Genomic DNA, 18,089 nt, shown 5'->3' on the forward strand with positions numbered 1-18,089 from the left:
TCTCGCTGCCTCGTGCGCTGGTCGTGGAGAGCCAAAACGTACCTGCCGGAGCGCTAGTACTTCGAGGAAAACTTCGTAATATGCGAGCGAGCTGCAGTTGTTAGTAACGAAATGACTCATGAAGGCCGGACTTCGTCTTACAGAGCAGCCAGGTAAACGCTCGCCTGCCGTCCTTCTTGCACGCATTCCTGGATGTCTTCTGGCGCCTGCGAATGCATGATCTTGCAAGCACGTGTGTCGTACGGCACTTCCTCACGAAGGAATATCGTCATGGGTATCAACGCCAGCACATTAACGAGTAGGTCCATGTGAAACCTTTCTAACAATGTTTCCCAGTGGAAACCATCTTGCCATTTATCATAGTAGAGAAAAGCAAGTGAAACTCCCCTCGATAACGACTAAGGCCTATTAGAAATGATCGTTCGCGAGCAAGATGTGCGGTAACTTACAACCCCGAGACACCCGACACGTGAATCGTGCAAGAACATTGCTACAAAGAACAGCAGATGATTGACTTGTACGAGCCACCTCATCGGCAAGGAGTATGACATTGGCGTCCAGCAGAGATATAGTCTTGAACCGATTAACAAGCGTGCGCTGAAGACTGCAGTGACCGCTGCTCCGATGGTAAGTGGGATCAATTCCTCTTTGGGCATCTTCCAGTGCAGTTTTTCGTGTTGTGTATAGTGCGAGTGGCGAACAACGTTAATAGTCGCCATTGGCAAAAGGAATAGTGCTGGCAAGACTAGTAGGGCGAAGCATACGCGACATAGAAAAGGCAGGAAGCGAACGACGCCGAGTGGGCTCTTCCAGCTGAATTCTATTCGGATTACAGGCCTGTCTGTCTCATGGCCAAGGGCCTCATGGGTTATCCTGCTTTCGACCAGAAGGAACGTATCGACTCCTTTTCCACTTACACCATGCATCGTGACGGCAAACGACGAGAAAGCCGTAAAGGGTAGTATGATCTAAGGTCTTCCCGGCCGTGGTAGGAATCTCGAAGTATATTTCCAGTCAGTTCCGTCGAAGACAGCCGAAATTTCTAGCACGAGGTTGCAAGGACACGGGAAGCCTCGACATTTGCACCAATCTTTCTCGATCATAACCTGCCCATGGAAATGAGCGTTGCCAGAGTTGGCGTCGACTTCTCGACCGAAACAAAAGCTGTTGCTTTCTCGCATCCAGATCGAAGAGGGTGTTGATTTGGCTTTAGCGATCTTCCATGTGTCCTCCCACTTCTTGTTGAGTAGCACGACGGTTATAGTATCCTTGCTACTTTGCCGAGCCAGAGGCTTCCGTTCTTGGTAACCATTGCTGAGGACTGTGAACTGCCTTTGTACAAAGAACCTGCTGTTCCTAAGCCAGTAATCGTTCAGGGGTCTTACACATGCTTCGAGGAGAAGATATGTGTCCTCACCACCTGTCACCTTTTCGAGTAGCAGGATCCACGATACGGAGGGGTCATCTTGGTGGCAGCATCGTAGGACTACGAACATCATCTTCGTATAGTACGTCGGGTGCCGCAGATACTTCCCTACTGTCGTAAATCTGGATAGGAGACCAGTGCTTTGCTGCAAACGGGGGCTGTCGCCAAGGTAGTCCAGTTCAGACTCGCTCGTACTCGATGGTTGGCTTTGCAAGTTGAACCGTACGCCATTGTCAGCAGATTCGTGCGCGCGGTCCTCTTGTTCAGTGGGCACGACTCGAGCGCAATGTCTGAAAGACATCGGGGATTTGGCGAAGAGCTCTAGATAATCCCGAGGTGTTCGATCCTTCACCCGATTCTTTTCAAACTTCCGCATCGTGGGCCATCCTGCCAGCCACGCAAAGATAGTCTGATCGGCAGAGGTGCGTAGCATCTCCATCTGCAACCTTTGAAAAGCCTTCTCACCTTCGCCGTAGATGATAGGCAGGTTGAGATCAAATATGCCAAGTAGGCTGTATGCTTGATCCTCGACCTTGGTAGTCGTGCGTCGTGCGGCCCAACTCATCTTTTGAGCGATGCTATATGAGTTTAAAGGCCACTTATGCTGGAGAGCTTCGATATGTACTCCTGTAGTAGCTTCGACGTGCTTTGCTAGCTTCGAAAGAGGGCCAATGTGTGTCCACGATGCCGAATAAAATTCCACTACTGCTGGTGCTATCATTTCTTGGAGCGTCCAGCCTCGGGTAAACCACTTGCATTTGCTGAAAGCAGCCCAATCCCAGTCGTACTGCTCTTCTGCCGTCTCTGGGATGGATTCGAGGTCTATTAACTCGAGCATGAGTGGTTCGCGGGAGTCCCAATCTCCGGAGCCTTCGATGTCCGCTTGGGTCTCGCCAACAGGGAACGATCGATACGTTGTGACATGCTGATCTGATTGCAACCTTTCCGGCATATCTGCTAGATAGACGTAACAAGCCTCAGCTGCAGAATACCAACGGTACATCGAGTTGATAGCTTCTGCAAGCTCTGCACTAGAGCTCTTATCAATGCAGAGAGTGTCGATCCAACAGTACTGATAGCCATCTTGATGTGCCTGCTTTCTAGTATAATCGAGCTTGGCCCAGCCCTCTCTTGCTTTCAGCTGATCGACGTCTAATTTTGTATCTTGAAACGTGATTTCTTGTTCAGCGGCCAACCAAACATGGGAAAGAATTGCGTAGTGTGGTAGCACACGCTCATCGGCGAAGGTCTCGAGCTTCAGCTCTTCGCAATCCGTGCGTAGAAGTTTCATGCTGCGTTTGGCGGCTCGTGGTTATCTCCGGCTTGTGTTCTTCGTGTCAGTGATTATTATGTATGACGGCCTTTGAACTCCTGTGGAAGGCAAGTCTGGAAGAGGAGGGAAAGACACACGGGCGATCGCAAGGAGACATTGCGACGATGCATAAGGCTGAGATTCCGTGCTGTCCATAAGGTTCTGCCACTCTTGGCAAGTATCTGCAGCCACTCGTTATTGGCAGGAGCGTATTGGCTGTGCGGTTAGATGAGGAACAGGAGGCTGACGGCTCAGTCGTTTGAGACGATGCAGCTGCACGTAAATGCGGAGCAGCTGAGCTGACAGCGGCAGTTCTGGAATGGGATCAATGAATTCTTGAGCCCAACCACAGACGACTAGTCCATTAACATCAGTGTTCCGACCTGGGAAATTACAATAGGCCTATAGTTCAATAAGCCTTAGCACAACTCATAGTCGTCCGATTGCCACTCTCCAGAGGTCTCGTCATGGTCCGTTGGCGTTTCATGCGGCGTAGCGTGTTTAGGCGATGGGTCTGCCAGAATCTCGAGCAATGTCCCGTCAACTTGGATGATGACGCCCTGGTAACTGTATATTCAGCGAAAGCACGACTCTGACAGACGCAGTGGTGTCTTTGGTATGTCGCTAGCTAGCTTCGAGATTGAACTAGGTTTACAGTACCAAGCGTTGTTGTACGCATGCCGCATCACATTTGGAGTAGTTCTCAAAAGCGGCTTGCGCTTGGAGGATCTTAGTCGAGCGTGCTATCGCTCTCGAGAGCTGAATAATGTCGGAACCAGATGATGTGAGTCGTTACCGAAGCTGTACGATATCGGTGGTCGCACGAGTGAAGTCCGGAGAGAGCGTGTCACAGTCGCGCCTTGTTGTTTCGTCCGGACGTGCCAAGCTCGCCAAAACAATCATCCGGGCAGGCGCCCGAGCTTAAGCTGTCACAGTCCCAACTCTCTCGGTCGGAGCTCTCATACGCATCATGAGAGCCAAGACCAGCACAGAAGTGATTCGAGCCTTAGATGCTCGCGCCGAAAAGACCCAAGACGAACTCGAAGCGGTCGAAGCACAGATAAGACGACTCAAACGCAGACGCAGACAGCTGCAACTCACCGACTACCATGTACAACGCCAGATAGAACAGTGGCATTACAACCGCAAATTCGAGCCGTTCCTCCGACTCCCTCTCGAGATACGCCAAATCGTTTACGGCTATTATGCCTCACCGTGGACCTTCCTCGGTGCCTACTACCAAGCAATCGGGATTGTCAGCAAGCAGGTGCGCGATGAATTTCTCAGCTGGCTCGGCATTAATCGGCCTCTCTTCGTGTCTTTGCGTTGCGTATGCCTGCACGCCGTACTCATACAAGTCCAATAATATGGAACGACATGCATGGGCGAGACGATTGCGCTTTGTGACAGCAAAAGAGTCTATACCCGGACATGGGATATCTTGCCCAGTGGGCCTACGCAGAAGCATTCTTGTCTGTTTCATTTCGTCCGCGCTCCAGCCTCTTTCACGTCTCTGAGATGTGCGTTGTCAAGAGCCAGTCTGAGATGCTTTCCCCGCCATCTGGACATGGTCGCATCCATGGCCTCGACGTGAATAATATCATTCATCTCTCTGGACAGGCACCACCTGTTCAACTTATGTGGAAACGCATTTGGGCCAGAACACGCCTCAACTCCATCTCTTCTCAGATCACCTGGAAGAATTTTGATCTCCGCACTTCTCTCCCTTGCTCGATGGCCCCAACCTGGGCAAACCGAGTCCAGCATGGAAGAATAAACTTGGTCTCAAAGCCCTTGTTTTCTACTGTCCCGAGGTGCTTCACACTGTCAGTGCTGAGTCCTGCGTAGACGTTCCATCCTTCGACATCCGTCGCTCCATTCCAACTAACATATCCACGATACGAACGCCCCGATGAGGCCTTTTCGACAAACAAATCCGGCTGAGTGTACGGAGTCGCGTGCCATTTTTGTTTGAAGCCTCTGTAGATGTGAGCCTCACCTGTGCGTCCAAACTCTGCGGACCATATTTCCTTGCCAGAGCTGTCGAATTCTGTTAATATGGGGATGTTGCCCCAGTTTGCAAGCTTGTTGCCGTTGGGAAGAGCGTTATCGAAGGCTCCCTGGCTGACTGACTGGTAATTCATCTGGGGTTGAACTATGTCAATGACTTGGACTTGGGATTCGCTCGAGCCATGAATGGGTTTCATCGGCAACCTGAAAACCAATAGCTTGGATGCCTTTTTCTGTTCTTTTTGGCGAACGTGCCAGTTCTGATTGTCAAACACCGAGATGTCTATCTGGTCATGCTTGATATTGTGCGGTCGTGCGTCATGCTGCCAACGGAAACGGGCTGCAGCAGGCAAGTCCCCAAAGTCGCCCTTTCCATCGCCAGAGAATCGCCAGACAATATTTCCTTGCTTGTCGATCAGATAGATTGTCCAACAGTGCCGACTACTCAACAGATAGTGGTCACCGATGTCAACTACAGAGTTGATGTGGAAGAAATCATATGGTCGAGCGAATGACCCTTGGTCCCGAAGAGTCTGTCGCGACTCTGAGAGAGGTATATGATCACTTGCCCGCCATTGGAACAAGACCGACTTGTTGATTGGGTCAATTTCGTAGAAAATGCTGTCCCACAACCAGCCGTCGGTTGGTCCATTCACGCTGGTCAAATCTGCAGGAGTGGCGTTGTAAGCAGTCGTGAGAACGGTGCCACGATTGGAAACAATATGTGTCTCGTGCAAATCTGCCTCGCAATGCGGATTCGCAAAACTCGCAGTGTTGAGCTCGTACTGCGGACAAAGCACCGTCTGCACGCTGTAATCCTTTTTCAGTAACGTGATATTCCCATAACCGTGTCCCTTGACAGCTGGTCCATCTCGCATCCAGAATAGAAGCGTCGGATTGCCATCTAGATGTTGCCACCTGAAGTTGGCTGTGTTCCCGATCGGCCCAAACCATATCAATCGTCCTTGATCAGTGAATATCATCGGACCAGGCATTGTAATGCTATGTTCCTCGGTACTGTACAATGTGAGGAATAGCAAGCCCGGCGCGAGCGTCGCATTGGAAGCCTGTTCAATTTTCACGACAGGCGGCCGGAATGATGATGACTTGAAGACTTGAACTGGCCAGAGTTTGCCCTCAGACTTGTGTTCGATATGCTCTGCGCCTCCGCCTAGAACGAAAGTATCATCAGCACTGCATTTGAATGCTTGAGCACCCTCAGCATCTCCGAACACTGCATCATCCATATCTGCTGGACAAAGTTCACGCCATTTCAAGGCCTGCGTGTTGGCTATGGCAAAAGTACGACTAGGATCGCGCAGGACCTCTTTCTTCAACGAATCACTGAAGATTTGCTTCAACCACAACTCATTCCAGAGGTTCTTCTGAGGGTCCTTCGCGCCATTGTGATGAATGATGACCGGTATGGTATCGAGGCACAAGTTGACGTACCATGGCATATCTGACCACGATATTTGCTTGATTGGGATGCGGAACTCATCCGAATCAGCACTTAAGATGTCTTCGGGAAGTTGCCCCTTGACCCGTGAGGGACACACAAAAGCAGAAGGCTTGCCAATTTGTTTCCAGATATCACTTTCATTGAGGTAGAGGAATTCGGCATCGCCATGTGCATTATTGGTCTGCTGTATGAGCTTGGACCAATAGTCGAGACCTATTCCGAACTCATACTCCCGCCCGGACACATGCTCCATAGTCTCATGCGTAAATGAAGGATTGATGGGGTCATCGATGATGGTTCCCTCCATCGCGGAAGGCGGCAAGATCCGCTGCTCTGCCTTCAGAGCTGCCTCTGTCAGGAACTTCCGCCGGAGGACTTCGCGCTGGAACTCCTGCTCGCCGAAAACCATGTTCCATACTGATTGGACGCGAAAACGCTCGGATAGACCAGCACCATCGTCCCACAGTTTGTGATTGTCGCTATCTGGAAACGCCAGCTTCTTTCCCGCTTGGCTAAAGGCAAGTTGCATTGAGTCCACTGGACCGATAGCGATTCCCGAGTCGAGGTATCGCTGACGAAGACTGCTCCATGTGCTGTAGCCTATTACAGTATCGGTGTTATTGCCGTATAAATCCAGAGGTAGAGGGGAATCCGGAACTGCGTAGCAGGCGACGCTATAGGGTGCGTTCGGAGTACACCTTTTGCTAGCGCCGAATATGATGTCCTGAAATAGGTTGAACGCCGTCGCAGCAGTGCCAAGCCGTTGCAGAAGTGCTTCATTGGCATCATGGGTGATCGCTTTGTACCTCTGAAGTAGAACCGTGGGCGGCAACTGGAACAAGACGTCTACGCTCAGTGTCAGCCGAGTCCGCATTTCATCTGGAGCTGAACCAACCGTGGTCATTGATAACAAGAGCTAGTTCATTAGCTTTGTCTTCCCCGAGCGATCGAAAGTACTCGGCAGCGGCGACGGTTCCGCCTAGACTTCCGCCAGCGATCGTTGCTGCCAAGGCAGTCAGACAAAATTCCAGCATGAAGTGAATCTGCCCAACTTGCAATCGCTAAATTCCTGGTTCCATGAGAGCAAAGTAGGCGTTGGGTAGCCGAGTACATGAGCCGTCAGAATCGCTCTGCAGAAATTGACATTCGGCTCGCTCGCTATAATGAGGAGATGAAGGATGTCGGTGACGTTTCTACGAGGTATGACTGCATTTGTGAAATGACTCTCGATCCGCTCTGTTGACGCGAGCTGCCAGTCTATCAGCGCAATCATTGTTTCTGAGCCGGAGGACAGTACCTTTTCATGTTGAAAAAGATATACGGCCAGGGCAAGAAATGATGCCGCAAAGACTGTGAGTACAGGTAGCTGAAAGGAGACCCTCATTGCTGCTCATCTGTATTGAAGGGACTGGGTTGATGAATTGACGCAGTGAGTGCAGAAGCGGTGCGGTGTGCCTGGCAAAGGGGTCCAGGTCTTTGGCTTTGCGCCGGGAGAATATGATTAGTAAGGGCGAATCTTATTTGAGTTAGGGGACGTATGCTGTGTGGCTGTTTCAAGTTACGATATCGACAAGCGAGCTTCAAACGACTTGCACGTGATTCGAGGCTGCAGCATTTCCTGTTGCACCAAGCCTTGACTATGATTTGTGGGACAAGAAGAACGATCAGACATTCGATGAAATATCTAAATGCTGGCTCAACTCTCAGCTATGTCCAAAGCGAATGGCAGACCCGTCCAGAGGGCCATTAGAAGGGCATCATGAGAAGATGTTCCATCGATGCTGCAAGCCTAACAGTCTTGCGATCGACCAACTCCTCGAATCGATCTGCAAGATAGATGACCGGAATCATTGTGCAAATGTAAGCAGCCGCAAATGCTACGAATGTGAATACACCGTTATCCCAACCAGCTCGTTTCAAGAAACTGTCGAATATCACTGTCCCATGCAGGGTTACTACCGGGAGATGGCAGAGATAGAGAGACACACTGATGCGTCCCAAGTAGGCGCTGAAGTTCGAGCTCAAAAAATTGCGCAACATCGATATTCGCGTGACCGATAGCATCGTGAGCATAGCACCGATGTGTTGCCACGACTCGGAGGGAGATGCGAGCAGTAGAGGATTATGCTGGCCCATGAATTGGTAGAAAGGTGTGCTTTCTGAACGGTAGTCTGGCATAGATCCCATAAATAAGCCGATCAAAAGAAGTATGACATAGACACGGGCGCGTCTCGTTCCCAATCCCCGGTTCGTGCTGCTGCGAGCATGGTCGATGTCAGCCATAAGAGTCCCAAATAGAACAAGGTGTCCATAAGGTATTTGTAGTAAAATGTTGAGAACCATGAAGAGGATGAGTCCCGGTGATCGAAACTGGGGCTTCATGAAGAGAAGTAACAAGTGAACGACGTAGAGCGAGCCCAGAGCTTGAAATATTGAGGGTAATACCCGAAGGGGACTGTTGTAGCTTTGAATAGGCCTGGACAGTCCGGGTGAAACAGAGAACATGTGAAGGTTGCTAACGAGAAAATCGTGGAGCTGAGAGGTGAGCGTGGGTTGACGCCGGGCAATAGCCGCGAACCTATCCACTCGCCCATTCAAAACCACAGACTGCCGAAAGATAGTGAATGCATATTCGAACAGACCGGCTCTGATGCAAATGAATGGGAGGATCGTGGATGCGACGGCCGCGCAGGACAACCGAATAGGCTGCCGTAGTACAGAAGAAGCAAGCGCCCGCACATTCTCGTCCAAACGCCTGCTGCGGGTAATAGATAGAGATAGCTTGTACCCACAAATAAGGAGAGCGAGAGCAATAGCAAAGTTTCCAGGAAAAAGCAGGCGAAGCACGGGCAGCGTTGTGAGAGCTTTCCGCCCTTCACCTCCTTCCTCGAGTCCCCGGCCAGCATCGTATTCACTGCTAAGCGACTGTGCGAGTTCCCAGTGTACCACGAGAATTGCAGCGATTCCGCGCAGGCCGTGCAACCAATCTGTGTTGTCCGCAGTCGTTTCTGGGCAGGCCTCCATGAAGGTGGGCACGAAGAGCGGCCAGATAGTTGACACTATCATCTGTTTCGCGCTGCGCAACGCAAAACCGAGGGTAGTGTGATTCTTCGTGCGTCTTGAGACATAGTATGGCGGGTCCATGGCCGACAGCCCGTGCACTCCGGTACCTCCTGTTCCAGAGCTAACTGAGCCCTTTCTGATGTTTGAAGTCTTGGTCCATCCGGTGTGAAAATGTTGGAAGGAGCTGCCGCAGTAGTCGTGTGCGTCAGTGTCGGAAAGGGGCCGATTCGTATGTCCAGAAGAGCTTGAAAGCTTTCGAATGTTGGAAAGATGAGGCGTGGAAGCGGGATGAAAGAAAATCGCCCAAGCTGTTTCTTACGCAATTTACGTTACAATAGCTTCGCCAAACGGAATTCAGCCACAGATCGTCGCACTTCGTATTCGGCAGTCACACATTTGAATCCATCTTCTTTTCGGTACTTACTTCCTGTCTTCAACAATGCGGGCAGTCGGACAGGGTCGATCACAGTCTCCCGTTCGACTTCTCTACGGCATCACGATCGCTGCTTGCGGAATACTGCCACTCATTCCCGCCATCGCTTGGCAATCACGCGGATACAGCCAAGATTCCCACTTGAAGACCTGCAAAGAGCTGCCAGGTGCAAACGATGTCTTTGTTGTGTTCAAGACCGGAGCTACGGAGTTTGGCCATAAATTCCCCATTCACCTGAATACGACCCTTCAATGTTATCCCAACTACATGGTCTTCTCCGATCATCATGAAGTATATCAGGGACAAACTGTGCACGACGCTCTGGAGCCACTCGGCGATCATATGAAGCAGAATCATCGATTCGAATTTGAATTATATCATCGTATCAAGGAAGGCGGTAGACAGATCTTGAGCGTCACCGAGCTGAGCGACCGCCCGGACACGAATAGGCATAAAAATCCCCTGCAGTCGTATCTGAGTGTAGGCTGGAGGCTCGACAAATGGAAGTTCTTGCCCATGTTTCAGACTGCGTACGCCCCTTTTCCCTCTTCTTTTCTCCGCATAGAGCACTAACTCGGAAGATGGCCACAGCTACGAAGCCCACCCAGGCTTCAAATGGTACATGTTCATCGAAGCAGATACTTACCTGCTCTGGCCAACGTTGCTTCAATATATTGCCACACTGGACCATCGTAAAGCATCATGGTACGGCGCCGAATTGTTCGTTGCTGGAACCATAATTGCGCATGGCGGGTCGGGAATGCTAGTTTCGAATCCTGGAATGAAGCTGTTCTCCGATGAGTACCAGTATAGGCGCCAACAATGGAATATCTACATGGACAACCATAAGGGCGGCGACACAATTTTGGCACGGCTTATGAATGCTGCCGGCTTGCTCCTCACGAAATCTAGGCCGCTCTTTAATCCAGAGGCTCCTGGCAATGACACGTACTCGATAACGACTCTGGAGGAATCGCATTGGTGTGATCCAATCATCACATACCATCACGTGGCACCGGAAGTCGTAGGAGATATGTGGAATTTGGAAAAGGAGCTATACGCGAGCTACAACGCAGACTATTCGACTGCGAACAGTGGTCAACAAGTTCCCAAGCGCAGAGATGTCTTTGTCCGATATCTCTATCCACAAATGCTTCGAGGACCCCGAGACCTGTGGGACAATAATTGCCAGCAAGGCGTCGGAGAGCGCTCGTCCTTTGAAGCGTGCCACCAGAGCTGCGAGGCGCTGCCGAGCTGCCTGCAATACAGATACGATACTTCGACAAGGCAATGCTTTGTGCACGACGTGGCTCAGCTCGGTGATGCTGCCCCAGTGTCGACCTGGAAATCAGGCTGGATTACAGACCGAATTCATCACATCATCGAGCAGGCGCCCACTTGCGAGCACAAAGGCTGGAAATGAGTGTCTAACATTGCCAATTGCAATGGTGTGGGAAGGTGTTCGTAAATTTCCATTTCGATATTTCCTTCACGAAACGCATCAAATCAACTTGAGGCTCGATAGCATTACGATCTGCCAAGTCCGGCTCGCGGACAGTCAACGGCGTCCCGTCAACGTCTCTGAATCGAGGCCTGCACAATCTTGCTAACTAATGCAAAGTTCCAAGATTGGCGGCATGAGAATGAACGCAGACCACACAGACCATGCGATGTTCCGCGGCATCACAAACTAAAGCCTGGGGCCTAGAACTCGTTCGAGCAATTGCTCGGATTTTGATTGGATTGCTCGGCCTCGATTACCACTTTTGACACTCTGATGCGTGGTTAGCACTAATAAGCACCGCGGGTGGAGCTCGGAGCTACTGGTCTCGTGGTCCTGATGGGAGGCGCTCGCGGAAGGCTGCTAGCGGCCTTCTCGAGGGGTTGGTCTGAGCCACAGGATTTCGATGTGGTGCAAGCCCAGCCGAGACTCTAGAACAGTCTCGGTGTTGGAGACAACGACCTTTTCTCGTTATGGACTCTAATGTCCACATTCGGCATAATCTGATACAATCTCGAAACCTTATTTCATGCCATGCCTTTCCAAGAAGCCTGCAGAGCAGTCTCGGCTCCATACATGGTGACGACAATCTTGCAATCTGGCCCCGGTGATAAGTCGATCATAATTGGTACTGTATGCGCATTGTGACTGCCTGCTCGATTATAGTCCAGAACGACAACGTCGCCCTAAATGCTGACCTAGTTGGAACGAAAGCGCCACCAAGCCTCGCAGAGATGAACACACGTGTTTGTGGCTTTTGTGGCTTGGGCTCCATGCCAAAACCGGCCGGGCGTATTGTGATACGCTGCATCTGCATGTTCATGTGTCCCAGAGTTGAACACTGTCCGCGGAACTCAGCTAGCCACTGCTTCTGCTAGCGAGCAACGGCGAATATGCCACTGGCGTTCCGGAGTGTCCAGATGCTGTAGTGCTTCGTCGTGGCGCTGAGCAGCCCTGTTCTGCGCGTGAACGTGCTTTCGATCGACAGGCTTTTTCTACGAAGAAGGGGCTTCATCCTGTTCTGCAAAACACCACAACGATGCAACTCACTCCAGCATTGGTATCACTGCTTTCTCTGGCCAGTTTTGGCCTAACTGAACCCGTGCCGGCCTCTTCCAGTACGAAATCATGCAGGAATGGCCCTATCACCCTCAAAGGCCGTCAATGTGAACGAAGCTGTGGGTACGAGTTCACGAGTGGAAGTTACAAGAATGACTACCGCAGTTGTTTCGACAATTGCGCTGTAGCTTGTGCAGCGGACGATCGCTGTGTCAGCGCCAAATGGAGTCACAAGACGAACAAGTGTTACTATCTGGACAAATCTCGTTCACCATATTGGCAGAAGACTGGCAAGGCCGATGCGATCAAATGCAAGCCGAAGCCATCGCCCAAAACTACCACCTCAAAATGCACCACCACTTCGAAACGCACCACTACTAGCAAAGCCTCTACCACGACCTCAAAGAGTACAACTGCAAGTTCTTCTACAGTATCCACGACGACATCAGCTTCTTCAACGACAGCCTCTTCAACGACAGCCTCTACTACGACAGCCTCTACTACGACAGCCTCTACTACGACAGCCTCTTCAACGACAGCCTCTACTACGACAGCCTCTACTACGACAACCTCTACAACAACTAGTGCATGCCCGACCGAGAGCACGGGAAGTGCTTCGAAACGCTACTTGATTCAGTGCGAAGTTGCGCTCCAGGCAGTGAACCCTGCTACCGACATTATCCTCAACCCGGGCATCGGCGGTGATAAGATGAGAAGGAAGCGAGCGATCCTGACACCATTCGAGCAATGTCAGAGCGACTGTGATAATGCTGCACCGTGTGTGGGCTTCAACTTTGCAACACTAGCCGGCGCCTGCACGCTTTTCAGCGCCGTCCAGGATGATACTGTGATTGCTCCGGGTAATGTTGCTGCGAGAGTGACAAGCGTCATTCAGACCACTACGACAACTACAACGTCTACGGTCCGTTATGGAAATCGTCGTTTTGCTGCTCGACCTGGACTAATTCTCACTCGCAGACTACACCCTCTACCACTACCACCACTACGACTACAACCACCACTACTACACCTACAACAACCACAACAACCACCACTACTACACCTACAACAACCACAACAACCACCACTACTACACCTACAACAACCACAACAACCACGTAAGCTCTCCAATGCGACTGCACAGATGCTGCCGTCATAATGACTAACCTGCTGCAATTCAGGACCACGACAACCACGACAACCACGACCACAACGACCACAACGTCAGCAAACCCCCAACCAACAAGCTGCACAAATTCAGGCAACTGCCGCCAAGACATTGGCAACTGCGGATGCCAGATGGTGATGGCTGGTAACCGTGTCTGCAGCATCGAGCAATCAAAGGATGCCAGCGACGATCCTTCCTGCGGGAGCGACGCGAACTGTCCACCGATGCATTCCTGCGTCCTGGTTAACAACAACGAACTCGACGAGTACAATCAACCCGTGACTGTGACGGAATACGCGTGTCGTCCGTGGTGTTAGATTTCCTCATGACAATCTCTCGTATCAGCTCATCCTCTGCTTTGCACACAGCTTCGCTTCGTACTGCGACCTCATCATTCGCATCATCATATTCAACTGGACCTTTCTTTTCGTCGTGGAAACAAGGCGTACCTCGCTGTCCTTGCACAGCAAGCAGTACCCGCAAATTCATATAATACTTGGTATACAATTCAGAGTCTCGCCAGGTTGAGTATTTTGGCGCATCTTTACTCGTCCAGAGCGTCTCTCACTGTTGCAATGTTATCTACCTGCAGCGAGCCAGTCGAGTCATCAATGTTGATCTTGGGCCTGCGAACAAGTGTCGCTTTTGTTGTCTTCCCTGTCTAAGAAGCATTTACAGATCTGAGAATATCTGCGCAATGAAAGCGCCGTGTTCATGACATGTGTAAGGGTGTCACTAGACAACGTTGCATTCCCCACCGAAACAGGTCGTTGAGGGAAACTGGAAATATGTCATGACGACTGCTCGTCCAGTGAACCTTCCTCAACCCAAAACTGCGCCTTCTCTTTCCGATACTGTGCGTTCAGCAGCTCCAAATATCGCCCAGGAGCCTGGCTGGCCATTTCGACTTTGAGGTGACTCTCCTTGGCGTCCCAGAAATGTCTCACAAACGTGCCTTCGCACTCCGTCCCCGACAGAGGATAGCCGTTGGCTTCGGAACAGTTTAACGTCACAATAGACTCCGAGTAATCATATCGGACATAATTCCCGAAGCCAGCCTGATCCGTCCCCGTGACGACGAGGTTTTCCCTAGATTTATCGAGACGAAAACGCTGGCGGTTCCTGAATCGAGTGCAGTCGGGATATGGATCTCCGTCGTCTGGGCATTTGGCCCACTGACCAAGGATCTCTAATGTTCGATGATTGTTCACCAGCGCGATGAAGCCTGTGTTGTGGTGAACTTTGCCGAAATCGTCCAGATTTTTTGGTAATCGAGGATCGGTTGCGAGAGCCATGGAGTGGGCTTTGGGATCGATCTTCCAGTAGTTGAAAAGCCATTCCAGCGGTAAGTCCAGACGCGCGAAAATCGCATCAGTGTCCAGGTAGACGCAAACATCGTGATGTTGCAGGATGCTGGCCAAGACCTTGGGCTTTGCCCATGACGTGCGGCGATCAGGTACTTTCTCAACATGAACGTGGTAGTATTTGTACCCGTGTATTTTCGCTGTTCAAAGTGTGAGGCTTGCAATGCGGAGTCTCGCGTGGCGTCGACGTACCGTATATCCAGTGGTTCAGCATCCCGAGCGAGATGCCTTCAAAACGAGAAGCAACGTTCTTCTTCCAGCTCATTGCATCTGTTCCGAGAGCTTCGTATGGTCCGCTGAATGTCTCGTCATGAAGATCTATAATACAAAGTCGCTCTCCCGAATGCTCTGTCCAGACCGGTACGCCATATATCTCATAGGAGAAAGCATGATCTAGCGAGTAGCTTGTGTCTGTAGGTGCCACGCTCGGGCTATGCAGCTGTCTGAAGTAAAAATCCAACGCTATGCTATCAAAGCTTTTCACAAGTCAGCTTGTGTCTGCATCTGGATGGCGTTGAACAGGGGACAGCGTTTACTTCGTCGCGGTTCTCGTCGAAAACAATTCGGAAAGCCATGCCGAGCAGAAGAGTAAAACCGCGACGATAACGATTGGGCCTAGCTTGTGCCTGGAGCCAATTCGGCTCCAAGGCATTGTTGATGGAAATGGATGAGAGGTGGTCAACCTAGGAACGGCTAAGACTGGGGGTACTGTGTTGTAAGACAGCCAAGCAGCCATCGCTAATCTCTGTTATGAGCTGATACTACTTTGGTTATGCAGACACAGCTGATATCAGTGTATATAACCATATTGAGAAATTCAGATTGCAGAGTGCGCGAACTCACTGCCTCCTCCAATGAGCGTATTCTTATTGGCTACCAAGCCTGACATAACGCAGTGGAGACTTGTGCTTAGTCACATCAAACCTTATATTGCGGGCATTCCTTTAACTAAGTTAGCGAAGTTCGTCCTCGGTTCCCACGTCAGTTCCACACCTCCAAAGGTGTCATGATCCGACACCATTGGCGGACACCGATTGTGTTCGCAGGTCTTTTGCTAATTTGCGTTTTGTATCTTCGTTCAGATGTCAGTACACAGGATCTTTCACCAGAACTGGACTTTCATGCTGATGCAGCGCATAGCAGAACTTATTTGTCCCCTGGTACGGCCCGGCCACGATCCCAGTCGCGAGTCGCAATACGACGGGCAAAGTCCATGTAGTCCTACTAGCAACACGACCGGACTTGAATCTTTGCAAGACGCTATTGACAGCCGCGGCTTTGGGCTACCCGATACCCACGTTGCTAGGATGGAACAAAACACAGGGAACTAAAGACCAGATGTCTGGAGGAAGCCATCTCGTCAAGATCACCGATGGAGCAACGTATTTCGCAGCACTGCCACAAGATCTCGATGACGATCTTGTGCTCGTCGCGGACGCATACGGTACTTTTCCATCTGGCTCGCTTGGCCGGATACACTGCTGATCAAAGTGACTACCAGATGTCTGGCTCCAACTACCACCGGAGATCCTCGTACAACGGTGGCGCAAAGTGACGAGAGGTGCAGACCTCCGAACATCGCAACGCATGGGAAAGGACACTTCCACACCTACCTTCCAGCACTCCATCGTATTCGGAGCCGGGAAAAGATGCACACCAAATTTATTCCACACGGTTGCATGCTACGCCGTGCCCGAATCTCCCCTCCCTAAGGATATGTACGGTGCTAACACGGACACGATCGTTGGAGTAAATCGCTGGTCGAGCCTACGGCAGCGTTACTTGAACGCAGGCATCGCCGTCGGCACCGTGGGCGATATGCGGCGAATATTCAACCACGCTAATGACAGACTTTCCCAGATCAAAGCACACGAAGAATTTGATAACGGATCGCATGAGTCCGACTTCATCTATCGTGGTTCAGATCAATCAGTGTGGAACACGATTTTCGGCGAGCAGGAGTTCCAGCGTGAAGCGATGAGGAGGGAAGGAAAGCCGTATAGCAGCGTCGAGCCGTCGTGGATGGAAGGAACAAAGATCGATGATCCCATCGAGCCATACTTCACGCACCAGTCCATGGAGAGGACTACACCAGGACGACATGAGTTCGGGATAGCGCTGGACTATTGGTCGGAGGTCACGCAACAGACGATCAATTCGGAGCAAGATACTCGGTTCTTGCATTACTCGCGACCGCTTACAGAGCAGCTAAACCCCAGTTCGCCATTCGACTGTAAGCCGCGCTCTGGGCAACTATCTGCCGACCTACAAAGCGGTTCGCCACCATACCATTCTTCCGGGAATGCAAATGCAACGTGGGCCGATGTTCCGCTGTTCTCGAACATCTGTCTTGACTCAGTACCCGTCATTGTGCATCACAACGGGATCAAAGCCGCACGAGAGACGATGTGGCATAGTTTTTGGGTTTCGAGCTTGCTGAAATCACTCCGTAAGAGCGACTTTTTTCACAATCGTATCCTCGCTCTAGCTGGCCAAAGCGAATTGCAGATGCTGGATCTCTGTCCCGCATCCATGGATGGGGAGATATTCGGAGGAGCGTAATGGTCGCATGCAGCCCATGTTCCGTCATCAATCAGTGGCCATCATAAGTAGCCGGATGACATATCGCCTGCACTGGGCGCCACCACGCACATGCTTTGCGAGTCCACTTAGACGAGATCAGACGGCTACTATTTCCCTCCTAATTGTCCACCTGTAGCGATGGTCTACGGCCGCTATGTCGCACAAGACACCTTTCTCAGGGCTCACGATGAACTCATTGCACTTGTTTGCAAGCAAGTGCGCAAAGAGTCCCTCGACTGGCTCGGCATCAGTTGGCCTCTTCTCGTGCCTCTGAAGCTCAAATACAGCAGTTCTGGCTCGGAATCAACATTTCACAAGCCCAATCACATCCTGAGAATGGTATGATCCGACATACCAGCGCAGGCTATTGGCCGCGTACGGTGTCTCGATATCCGAATTGAAGACGGAGCACATGTGTGTTGCCAATTGTACGTGGCGAGCGGGCAAGTCCAATTCATCAAATCGTCAAACAGGTTGGGAATATTGCAATTCCAACGCGTCGCCGAGACATTCCAGGAAAAGTTGCAGCTCGTAGGCTCAATGATTGTCAAGGAAGACATGGAGCGGAAGCTCAGTCGTGGAGTAGAAGCCGAATTGTCTTTGCCTACTGGATTCAACCAGCTGCCCTTTTCTGACTGTGGCTCAGAGGACTGTTACACATGAAGGTCGGTGGATCTGAGTACGCATTACATCACACCACCGCGATTG

The 18,089-nt window shown here is 51.0% G+C and overlaps 8 protein-coding genes across 8 annotated transcripts; 4 read left to right on the forward strand and 4 right to left on the reverse strand.

Moving 5' to 3' along the window:
- Positions 1-968: 968 nt before the first annotated feature.
- CKM354_000798300 (uncharacterized protein) lies at positions 969-2,717 on the reverse strand (the record flags this gene model as incomplete). Its single annotated transcript, XM_044803348.1, has 1 exon — positions 969-2,717. The coding sequence occupies one exon, from the start codon at positions 2,715-2,717 to the stop codon at positions 969-971; it is 1,749 nt and encodes a 582-aa protein (XP_044659283.1).
- Positions 2,718-3,708: 991 nt separating this feature from the next.
- CKM354_000798400 (uncharacterized protein) lies at positions 3,709-4,104 on the forward strand (the record flags this gene model as incomplete). Its single annotated transcript, XM_044803349.1, has 1 exon — positions 3,709-4,104. The coding sequence occupies one exon, from the start codon at positions 3,709-3,711 to the stop codon at positions 4,102-4,104; it is 396 nt and encodes a 131-aa protein (XP_044659284.1).
- Positions 4,105-4,423: 319 nt separating this feature from the next.
- On the reverse strand, positions 4,424-7,483 carry CKM354_000798500 (uncharacterized protein; the record flags this gene model as incomplete). Its single annotated transcript, XM_044803350.1, has 3 exons — positions 4,424-7,056; positions 7,106-7,213; positions 7,267-7,483. The coding sequence occupies 3 exons, from the start codon at positions 7,481-7,483 to the stop codon at positions 4,424-4,426; spliced, it is 2,958 nt and encodes a 985-aa protein (XP_044659285.1).
- A 473-nt stretch (positions 7,484-7,956) lies between these two features.
- On the reverse strand, positions 7,957-9,354 carry CKM354_000798600 (uncharacterized protein; the record flags this gene model as incomplete). Its single annotated transcript, XM_044803351.1, has 1 exon — positions 7,957-9,354. One exon carries the CDS (start codon positions 9,352-9,354, stop codon positions 7,957-7,959), a length of 1,398 nt encoding a protein of 465 aa, XP_044659286.1.
- A 358-nt stretch (positions 9,355-9,712) lies between these two features.
- CKM354_000798700 (uncharacterized protein) lies at positions 9,713-11,129 on the forward strand (the record flags this gene model as incomplete). The annotated part of the gene is made up of 2 exons (XM_044803352.1): positions 9,713-10,236; positions 10,298-11,129. The coding sequence occupies 2 exons, from the start codon at positions 9,713-9,715 to the stop codon at positions 11,127-11,129; spliced, it is 1,356 nt and encodes a 451-aa protein (XP_044659287.1).
- Positions 11,130-12,343: 1,214 nt separating this feature from the next.
- CKM354_000798800 (uncharacterized protein) lies at positions 12,344-12,851 on the forward strand (the record flags this gene model as incomplete). Its single annotated transcript, XM_044803353.1, has 2 exons — positions 12,344-12,385; positions 12,648-12,851. 2 exons carry the CDS (start codon positions 12,344-12,346, stop codon positions 12,849-12,851), a joined length of 246 nt encoding a protein of 81 aa, XP_044659288.1.
- A 1,374-nt stretch (positions 12,852-14,225) lies between these two features.
- On the reverse strand, positions 14,226-15,450 carry CKM354_000798900 (uncharacterized protein; the record flags this gene model as incomplete). Its single annotated transcript, XM_044803354.1, has 3 exons — positions 14,226-14,938; positions 14,991-15,274; positions 15,335-15,450. The coding sequence occupies 3 exons, from the start codon at positions 15,448-15,450 to the stop codon at positions 14,226-14,228; spliced, it is 1,113 nt and encodes a 370-aa protein (XP_044659289.1).
- A 354-nt stretch (positions 15,451-15,804) lies between these two features.
- CKM354_000799000 (uncharacterized protein) lies at positions 15,805-18,044 on the forward strand (the record flags this gene model as incomplete). The annotated part of the gene is made up of 5 exons (XM_044803355.1): positions 15,805-15,882; positions 15,939-16,242; positions 16,300-17,247; positions 17,518-17,720; positions 17,898-18,044. 5 exons carry the CDS (start codon positions 15,805-15,807, stop codon positions 18,042-18,044), a joined length of 1,680 nt encoding a protein of 559 aa, XP_044659290.1.
- Positions 18,045-18,089: the final 45 nt, after the last annotated feature.

Source organism: Cercospora kikuchii (assembly GCF_019650295.1).
Source record: "Cercospora kikuchii DNA, contig_00005, whole genome shotgun sequence".
Lineage (NCBI taxonomy): Eukaryota > Fungi > Ascomycota > Dothideomycetes > Mycosphaerellales > Mycosphaerellaceae > Cercospora > Cercospora kikuchii.